The following is a 9,825-nucleotide window of genomic DNA, read 5'->3' as shown; positions in this document are numbered from 1 at the left end:
TTTCCGGTGACAAGTAATCGATCAATTGTTTATCCCGTTTAATGAGTTTTTTTTTTTTTTTTTTAATCAAACTCAAACTCATACACCCATTGGGTTCCATTCAATGAGTTTCGATTATTAGTTACATGAAAATTTAACAACGGCAGCCACTGCCCATCCAAAAGAATTATGAACCCCAATTAAAAGCTACTTACATTAACCTCTTTTAATTACAACTGTTATAATACTTTTTATTTAAATATAAGTCCAAAAATCTCCTTTATATATTTTTTATTTTTAACATATACACTCCCGTGTATAGTTTTTCATACAAGTCAACAATACACAGCGATAAGTATGATGTCCATTCATTTCTGAAACTGATAATCTTTTCTTTAAATTGGATGAAAGGGATTCAAAAGGTACAAATGCTGAAGATTTAGACACGTAGTCTCTCATAAACCCCACAAGTTTTCCTATCATGTAACACACAGGTTATGTATGGTGTAATACACTGTTTGCACGACATTAACAAAATCATAAAATTAACTATGTACCAAAAGAATCTTTACGAGCTATATACATAACCGGCTACATATCGTTTGCAACAAACAATAAAGAAAGAACTAGTAATATTTACCACCCCTTAATTCCAATCTTATTCGTTCCAGTTTTCTCAAGTGCTGCAATGTGGTACTGTTTGGGAATGTATCTATTTATCTTTCATGGAACTTCAAACCAATGCTATACCTCTTGGGCATGGCTGCTCAAATCAGATTTTACAATTGCAGAAGGAAGCCAGAGTTCTACACGAGTTCCCCCGGTTCCAAGAGGAGCATCTTTGGTCCGAGGTGATATAACCCGCACGACACAGCCATAACTCTCTAGTATCTCACGGGCAACAGTCAGCCCAGCAACAAAGTTCCATGTCATATTGTCTTCGACACTTTCATCAGACAAGAGTTCTTGTCCATACGGTGTGAGTGAGTGCATCTGCGTCTGCAGACAAGTTCACAACCAACAATTAATTTCCACTTTCACAAAATTAAATTCCCCTCGCAACAAAGCACTCAATCAAAGAATTCTTTTTAAATAGAAGCCACTAGGAGTGGACTTGAGGTGTAGGATTTCAGTAGTTTGAAAGAGGTCATAGATTCAAATCTTTCTGGTACCAGAAAGGAAACGTTTGAATATCTACAGCATTCGGGTAATTATGTGGAGAGCTCCACATCCCCAGAGACTTACCCGGGACATTATTAAGAAGCATGTAAACTATACGTGGGGAAAAAGCTGCTGTTTTTCTCACTTAAGATTCTTAAAATAAGCACCAATTCCCACAGAAAATGGCATCAATACTGTTTATGCAAGTCCAAGGCATTAAATGTTACTAAGTTCCCCAAAGAGGTGCCTCTACTTTATGATTTACATTCATAAAACAATTTCTAGTTTGTCAAAAAGAAAAGCGCCTAAGCACAGCAGTGAGTGGGAGTGGACTCAAGTTACCATATAGTGCATGTCAGGTCCATCATCATCAATTATTACAAGGGCACCTCCTGCTGGTGCAGCAGTAGACACAATTTCAACCTTTCCTCTAACCTGTGTGCGAAGTAAAGCACCTTCGATAAGATTGCTGAAAGCCTGGCGTAAAGCGGGTTCTTCTACGGCAGCTTGCAAAGGGGAAGAGAGCTCACTTAGTTCTACCACACGCTTTTGACTCTGGGCAAGAGGTCTCACTGAATCAACCAAGTCTGCCAATACTTCAGAAACATTGCATGGTCTTCCTGACATTAACAGAAAAGCATAAGCAAAAGCAATGTGAAATCATCTAATTGTTGAAAGAAAAAAAGAAATACACATCTAAAAGCCAAAAAGCAGATACCTGAAAGCTAATGAAAGAAATTAAATACACAAGATATTATTGATGCCACAAAAAGTGCCGACTTTGGAGTTTATTTGGGTTTCGAGTGGGGGATATCACAGGAATATATGTATAAGTGGAAATGGGGGGGGGGGGGGGGGGGGTTGGAAATCATGAAATATTAAAAGAAGCACATGCATTAATCAACCAACGAAACCTACCTGATTCCTTGTTGTAATGGAGCAAGAGCCAAAGGTGGTAGGGGCATCTCTACATCGTGGGTAGCAGCACTTAGAGAAAGTGACTCACTAGATTTTTTCATTTTATTTGCAGATCCATCCCTTGGTGAACTATCTAGAGATCTTACTGACTCAGCAAGTATATGAGTAGAACCATTCATTTTCTTGATTGCTTCTTCATTGTAACGCACTATATTAGCCTACATATTGGACAAAACTCATCAGAGGCACTAGTTTCTATAAGCGTGTGCATGCATTATTTGCTTATTTCTAAAATGCTTACTAAATATTCCCTCAATTGAAAACTGGTCAGCAGAAACTTCATTCAAAACAAATACTTTTTTAAGGAAAAAGATATTTAAAATGCAGAAAGAATCACTTCTAGGTAGGTACTGAAAGGCGTATACAGAATGTACATAACTAGTGCCACCATTAGTGCTTTACTATGTTGCAACAATTATCTTGTAGATCATTGACTAATAAATTATGTTCACATGTCAAACACCTTCTTTGGGTCCCTTGTCGTGGAAAATCCAATCAATGAAAAGAACAAGATAAAGGAGAGCACATAATATTTTACTTTATAAATATAAAGAGGAAGAGACATTAAGATATAAGATTGAAGAAATTCCAAGGAGCATTTATTGATTATTGGTATATAAAAAGTATGTGTATGTATGTGTGATCCCAAGCGTAAGCGAGAGAGAGAGAGAGAGAAGTACCTTTGTCAAATATACAGCATCCTGGAGTTGTTGGAGAACGTCTCTCAGACGATCACCTTGTACCAAGATGTCTTCAACAATGTCATATGAAATCTGCAAAATTACTGATTTTGGATCACATGGCCTGACCCATACCATTGGCCCAAACTTAAGTTGAGTCGGGGCCTGGTCTGACCCAACGATCGGGCTCCTCTAATACAGAAAGGTGTATGTAAATTTATGTTTCATCAAGCAAGATTTAGACAACTTACATACCTGACTTCTCTTTGTTTGCATAGACAGGATTTTACTTAAGGTTTGAATGCTTGAAAGAGGACCACGGATCTGTAGTGAATATTAAACAAAGAAAAATCAGAACAGGCTTGAAATAGAGAGATTAAAGAAATGCAATAACAGTCAATTAACTCATACTTGCTCAACTAGATTACTCATCCTGACATTATTTTGCCATGTTGACTGCTGAAGTAACATTGCTTTCTGCAAAAAGAAGCACCCCATGAGCCAGAAATTTGGGCCCATGCCAAATATCAAAACTATTATTATAACAGAGTTATGAATCATACAACAAACAGTTATAGAGAAATCAATTGAAAACGATACCTCTCCGTTTCACTCCATGAAGTGATAGATGAATGATTTTGAACTTCAATGCAATAACTTTCAAAGCACACATTCAAATAACATATGCTAAGAAATGAAAATTCGAAGGCAACCCCCACAAAATACAAGCAGTGTCACAACTTTCAAGCATTTCATATTCAGAGAGTAATAAGCTACTGTCATGATTTAAAAAAGGGAGATGCAGTATATAAACCTGATCCATAACATATGCCATAGCTAGAGATTGCGAAATGTTGATGGCATTCAACCTTTGCTCGGAAGTGAAGTTGAACATACCAACTGGCTCATCGTTGACCCGAAGGGTCTGAATTTCCCATGACTTCTTATCTAAATCCAAAAAAGGAGGCAAAGAATAATGTTCCTCAACAGACATGCGGTTATCTAGCCCATCACTTGGAGGTTTCTCACTCGTTTCCACCTCCAACAGTGGAAGCTCGGCAACCAAGAAACCAACAACAAATGGGTGTTTCACCATCGGAAGAACTACAGCCTTACATTCAGGGACAACCTTAACCTACAATTAACATTCACACTTAAATATTAAGACCCATACTAACTAACAACAACAATCACACACCGCAAAAAAAAAACACAGTGAACTCAAGACAACAAACACACTTGCAAATTGGAAAGCGCAGCCTCGGCAGCACGCAACCCAGCAGGAATGTTAAAATCACCCACAAGAATGACAATCCCCTCTGTCACTGACTCAGCATCTCCAGGGTACACCGCAACCCTCCGCAACTCCAATCGATCCATCACATAACTACCAGCTGGTCTAACATAAACCTGTGCACAACACAAACGTGAAATGTCAATTCAATCCTAATTTAAACTAAAATTAACGTGAAATGAATTTGAACAATTTAAGAATTGAAACAAAATTGCGAACGAGGAACAACCGAAAGCAGTGCTTCAGGAACGATCCTGCGAAAGAGGTGGAGCTGTTGGAGGCAGAGTCTCTGAAAGTCAGGGCTGGGAAGCACGAGTCCGGTTCTCTGGTCCTTCTCGACTCGCTGGGTGAACTCGACGGGTGAGGTTGAAGCTTTGCGAATAGCGGAAGCTAATGCGGCGGCGGAAGCCACGTTGGCGTGGTTGTTGTTATGGGAATCATCGGAATCGGAGTGGGTGACGTGGCGGATGGCGTCATCAGGATCAGAGTTAGGGTTGGGGTTGAGGGTTTGGAGGAAGCAGGAGGGGTTGGAGACGAGATTGCGATTGCGGGTTTTAGAGAGAAAAAAGAGTGAATTCGAGAAAAGTGAGTGTGATTTGGAGTTAGAGAGTGAGAGAATGGGTAGAGGACTCTGAGTCACAACTGTGGCGATTGCAGAGACAAGCATTTGGCTTAGCTTAGCAACACCAAGGCAGTGTTCGTTTTTTACGTTATAATTGCCAAGGATAAACTCAAAGAAACCGGAGGATAACCCTTTTTTTTTTTTTTTTTTTTTATAATAATAACACCACGTGATTTATTCTTTTTATCAGTTATACTTCTATCTTTTTTTACTTATTAATTGTTCTCTGTGATTTTTTTTTCCATAAAAGTCTACCTTTCAAATTGGTAGTTATTAAATTAATGTATTCATTTTACTCTTATTTAGAGTTTTGTTTATTAAAAATGAAATCTGACCCTAAAAATAAAAACAATAGCAAAGTCTACTTAATTATAACTAGAAAAAACACCACGTAACATATGAAAAAATAATAATTGTTGGAAGGGACCTGAAATTTTTTTACAGGAAGCAATATATAGATAGATGTGACAAAATGAAAAAAAAAAATCTCATTATAATAGTAAGAGAAAAGGATATTGAGGACATATAACTCATGCAAAATGATGTGCTTGATTTGAATTAATTTATATAATTTAAAAATTATTAAAATTTATTCTTTTGATTTTTGGAACTTAGTTGTAGGAGTTATTAAACTCTTTTTTATATTTTTGGACTTATGTCTTATGAGACATATAATTTTTAAATATGAAGTTGTTCATTGAATTTTGAGTAGTAACTTATGTCATATTTTTTTATGGAATTTGCATTTGTCATTTAACATGACACAATAAATTTTTCTACACACACAACATTTTGTGGGGCCCACACTTTAAAAAAAAAAAAAAGAAATTACGGCACGCAAAACGAATCTCTATAACATTACATACTCACTAACTCTTATAAAACCCTTTTTTTATATGGGAAAAATATTTCTCAAGCTGATTGAGATAAATTTATCTCTGGCCACTCCAAAACTACGTCGTTTTGATTATTTATTTCCTTATATGTATTGATTCACCTTTGAATGGTTATGATTCCTCTTTTCTCTCTCTTCTTTTATCACCGTTGATCCATCTTTGTACGGTTATGATTTAGTAGCCGGAAATAACTTTATCTCCGACAGCTTGAGAAATGATAAGCCCTTTTTATATTCATATATATATATATATATATATATATATATATATATATATATATATATATTTAGTATCATGACATTAAATAGTAAAATCTTTACGTTTTATGTAATTTTTTCGATTTACGTTTCTACCATCATCTTTCGTTTCTATGTAGAAACTCGATTTTGACAATATTGGTTACGATAACAAAAAAAAGAATAAAATGGGTTGCCAAATAACGGATGATTGGTTCAGGACTAATCAAAGAAATATCTTTTTGTTTAAAAGTGATTAAATTCAAAATTTTGAATATTAACTTTTTTTTGTGTTCTGTTTAGGGATATTCTGTCCATTATGTGAAACCTTTGAAATGGACAAGGCACATGATTGTTCTTCGTGTCTTTATAATGAACCTAAACTTCACTTATTTATTGTTGGTGAGTCAAAATTTTTTATATCATATTAATTAACAAAAAGTAGAAATAAAATGAGCAAGTTAGTCAAATTACTAATGGTATTAATGATGAACTTGAATGGAATTAAATCACAGGGAATAATTGATAATAAAAAAAAAAGCAGGGGTGTAGATAATAAAATAATAAATTACATGGAATTTATGAACTTTTACCTAATAATTATGAATTTATAATAATCAAGTATTTTTATTAAAATAATAATTTTAAAATTTTTAAGTTTTATTAGAATTTCAATTTGCTTATCATTTAAACTACGTAAGCTCATCTCGAGTCTCTAGTTTGCTTATTAATTGAATTATGCACCCCTGTGGTAATAAAAACCTGTCAATGACAAAGTATAATATTAATCAAGTGAGTTGGTCAATTATAAGTCTCGATTATATAACTCTCATGCTTCCTCTTTTGTATACAACTTTTTAAAGCCTTTTCAATTTAATGTCCTTTGATTCATCGAAGTGAAGGTCACGACAATTAAGAAGTCAACTTATCCATTAAGAGTCTTGCTTACGAATAAATCTTTGGTATTATACCTAGATTCAGTGTATTAGACAATTAAGACTTTTGCTATGTCTTTTTCTAAAAATATAAACATTTTTTGGTAATTATTATAAGCTATAAAAAATTATTTAATTATTAATAGTTCCAACATCAAGAGCAGCCTTTGCTTTCCTACTTCCGTAAATTATGGCCGGAAAATATAAATGCTTATTATGACTCCATAATTCATAATGCCCCCTCTCATAGTCCATCTAATTTATGCATAAATTTAGATTCATATAAAAATATATATTAATGATAAATAAAACTATTCACCAGAATTCATTAAGCATTTTATCAAGCCAGCTGAATTTAGGCACATGATGAAAATTCACTGTTACACAATTTGAATTTGAGTCTCCTAATATTTAAGAAAAAGATGGAACCTAATTTATGCATGACCATAACAAGCCATTTTCATAGATGTAGGTGGATCTGAAAAGGAGCCATTGACTATTTGTTGGAAGATCCAGTTATTAGCAGCTTCAGTGTAATGGATCCCATCCCAAATAATCCTTACACTTGGATCTTTACACGATTTGGCTATCACAACCTTTTTCCCTTTCACCCTCTTGGTTGCTCCACATCTCGCTTCATTATTGAAGTTGTACTTCCCACCATGCCCACAACATGCTATCACCCCATGCTCGAAACCTTTCAACTCCAAACATTTTATATTTCATCACACTTTTAACGTTAAAATAAGAAACAATAATCAAAGACAAATTAAAAAATCCTGAGCATGAGGTGCTTTTTAAATTTTTATAGCTTACCGTATTTTTGGGCATGGCTGATGAGGGTGTACTTCAATGTGTATACATCAACATAGGTGATTGATGCATCTAGCAGCTCTTCCCTTAGCTGCACAACAGCCTCTTTCAATTTATGGTTAAAATATTGGGCCACCTCGTTGAATGGTTTGGCACACCCAAACTTGTCCATTTTGGCTGAACTCATGGGATAGCGATCCAGCATGTATGGTAAGCATCCTAGTGGGCCAGTGTTGTGTATCCAAAACGACCTTCCACCTTCCCCATACACACTCTAATACATCATGACAAGAAAACATATATGGTTACATAAATTTCATGCAGCATAGCAAATTATCAAAGCTTAAAGGTTAGATGAGTCACCCTTATGACATTGGAGAACTGGCCCAATACATCAGGTATATATGCCTTGACTTGCTGTGTGGTCAAGTTCAGTTTGTAGCCAGCACTGAGATCGTTTTGACCAATGTCAAAGGTGTATAGAGCCTCAGAAAAGTACTCCTCCTTGGGCAACAATTTCTCAAACACCCCTCCTATTGCAAATTAAAAATAATCAATGACTTAGCCCCTCTTTTAATTTGTTCAATTTTAACAAACCAACTTTATTCCTTTGTTTGAATATAATTGTAAGGTGGAGAAGCTAGTAAATTAACTTTAATTTAACATGATAAGGTTCATAATTTGGAATTGGATTTGCTTATGTTAATGTAGGATATGAGTGTGTGCACCTTGTTTGCGAATGAGTTTGGATCTTGTTTTGAAATCAGAGAACTGCACAAACTGAACGTCTAGAGATATGGGACTATATCCGCTCTGAGACCGGGTTGTGTTCTGAGGTCTAACGATGGATCCGGCTGTTGCAAAGTTGGCTCCATAACTGAAGTTTGAGCCCATAGAGTCCAAGTAAGCACTCAGATAAGGCAAGCCCAAGTTTTTTGCTGTTGAAATGAAATTTTAATCAGAAATTTTATAAAATATTTCAATTGGTTTATCGCTTCGCGACTAGTTCGATTTTGAACGGGTACAGTATTAAAGTTTTAAACCAGATGGTACTGGGAAAGTATCGAATGCATACTCTTATCACGTCTGCTTAACTCTCATGCACCAAGTGAACCATCATTTGGTATTCAAGAATTATTATAACTTGGAAGTTGAGCACCATATGCTACAATTATCATAAAAGTTTAGGGATGGAGAATGTTTAATGTTATGGGAATGCGTATGGCTTACCTATAAAATCGATGATGAGACGACCATCGGAGAAGCGTCCTTTAGGGGCGTGGAAAAAAGTGATTCCATTGGGGGGAGGAGCTTGTCCGAAAGCTGCTGAGATACCACCTGTGTCAGAATTGGAGTCCCCGAAGTTGAATATTGCAGGGAAACTACACTGCATCCCACACATGACAGGATTTGGCACCACAACCACAACTAGTGTCGTTGAAATTACAGCACACGACACTATTTGTCTCCATTTCTCTCCCACTGTCTCCATAACTCTCCTTTGATCTAGAGGCCAGCGAGACCTAATTTGAAGTTTGAACAACAATTCACACAAATCTCTCTTCGCAGTGTATTTACTTTTTAAATTAATTAATAAAAAACGGAGATATCCTTAAATATCGGAAATGTATAGCTCTTTAGCGCCGTGAACCGAACCACAATCCCTCTAAGAAATTATCTTGCGGGGTAAACAATAGTAAGCGTCGATTTTTTACCATTGTCCCTTGCTTGATGGAAAATACCCCTACCACCTAGTCCTACTCCCCCTACCTTTTCATGCAGGTATGAAAATATTGAAAGCTAAATGAGAATAGCAATGTCCAAGCTTTTAGTAAATAAGCTAAATTCACCGAAACTATGTTAAAGATTATTTTGAAAATAACCTTACATCCTACGATAAGTCATGTTAAAATACAAGTTATAAACTTATGTAGTGTCTTTTGCTCTGTGCTGTTAACTGTTTGCAATACCTCAAAGATAGTCACGATTTAACAATTAACAATCATCATATTCTCTTGGTAAATATTTTTATTTTTATCATTGATGTTCATATCTGTGATTGAGAAATATATTGATATTTTGTATTGCTTAAAAATGTTAAATCAGTCCATATATGAACTTCACTATTAAAAATATCGAATGAAGCATATTAGAAGCCGACCGGTGAACAATCTCCTAAACCCTTTATCCAAAAAGCTTGGACAATCTACGATGAAAACACATCAATGTTC

The 9,825-nt window shown here is 35.4% G+C and overlaps 2 protein-coding genes across 2 annotated transcripts; both read right to left on the bottom strand.

Annotated features, from left to right (window-relative positions):
- Nucleotides 1-387: 387 nt before the first annotated feature.
- LOC133308996 (chloroplast sensor kinase, chloroplastic) lies at nucleotides 388-4,781 on the bottom strand. The gene is made up of 9 exons (XM_061509732.1): nucleotides 4,322-4,781; nucleotides 4,038-4,208; nucleotides 3,613-3,933; nucleotides 3,210-3,275; nucleotides 3,054-3,122; nucleotides 2,799-2,891; nucleotides 2,059-2,276; nucleotides 1,483-1,756; nucleotides 388-978 (listed from the first exon to the last, which is right to left on the bottom strand). The coding sequence occupies exons 1-9, from the start codon at nucleotides 4,757-4,759 to the stop codon at nucleotides 724-726; spliced, it is 1,905 nt and encodes a 634-aa protein (XP_061365716.1). The 5' UTR covers nucleotides 4,760-4,781; the 3' UTR covers nucleotides 388-723.
- Nucleotides 4,782-7,215: 2,434 nt separating this feature from the next.
- On the bottom strand, nucleotides 7,216-9,086 carry LOC133309074 (GDSL esterase/lipase At3g26430-like). Its single transcript, XM_061509810.1, has 5 exons — nucleotides 8,825-9,086; nucleotides 8,323-8,532; nucleotides 7,958-8,127; nucleotides 7,598-7,868; nucleotides 7,216-7,478 (listed from the first exon to the last, which is right to left on the bottom strand). The coding sequence occupies exons 1-5, from the start codon at nucleotides 9,084-9,086 to the stop codon at nucleotides 7,216-7,218; spliced, it is 1,176 nt and encodes a 391-aa protein (XP_061365794.1).
- Nucleotides 9,087-9,825: the final 739 nt, after the last annotated feature.

This window comes from Gastrolobium bilobum, unplaced genomic scaffold (assembly GCF_033153095.1).
Source record: "Gastrolobium bilobum isolate Gb01-03AN ecotype WA unplaced genomic scaffold, APGP_CSIRO_Gbil_v1 utg8041, whole genome shotgun sequence".
Classification (NCBI taxonomy): domain Eukaryota; kingdom Viridiplantae; phylum Streptophyta; class Magnoliopsida; order Fabales; family Fabaceae; genus Gastrolobium; species Gastrolobium bilobum.
Note: the sequence above shows the minus strand (reverse complement) of the source record. Positions and strands in the feature narration are given on the sequence as shown.

Bases quoted from the DNA above. Each gene is read 5' to 3' on its own strand.
- LOC133309074 (XM_061509810.1), bottom strand. From the start codon at position 9,086: ATGGAGACAGTGGGAGAGAAATGGAGACAAATAGTGTCGTGTGCTGTA. The intron at 8,533-8,824 runs GTAAGCCATACG...TCATTTCAACAG, and splicing joins TCTCATCATCGATTTTATAG to CAAAAAACTTGGGCTTGCCT. The intron at 8,128-8,322 runs GTGCACACACTC...AATTTGCAATAG, and splicing joins CAAACTCATTCGCAAACAAG to GAGGGGTGTTTGAGAAATTG.
- LOC133308996 (XM_061509732.1), bottom strand. From the start codon at position 4,759: ATGCTTGTCTCTGCAATCGCCACAGTTGTGACTCAGAGTCCTCTACCC. The intron at 3,123-3,209 runs GTATGAGTTAAT...TATTCACTACAG, and splicing joins TGAGTAATCTAGTTGAGCAA to ATCCGTGGTCCTCTTTCAAG. The intron at 2,892-3,053 runs GTATGTAAGTTG...GTAATTTTGCAG, and splicing joins TGCAAACAAAGAGAAGTCAG to ATTTCATATGACATTGTTGA.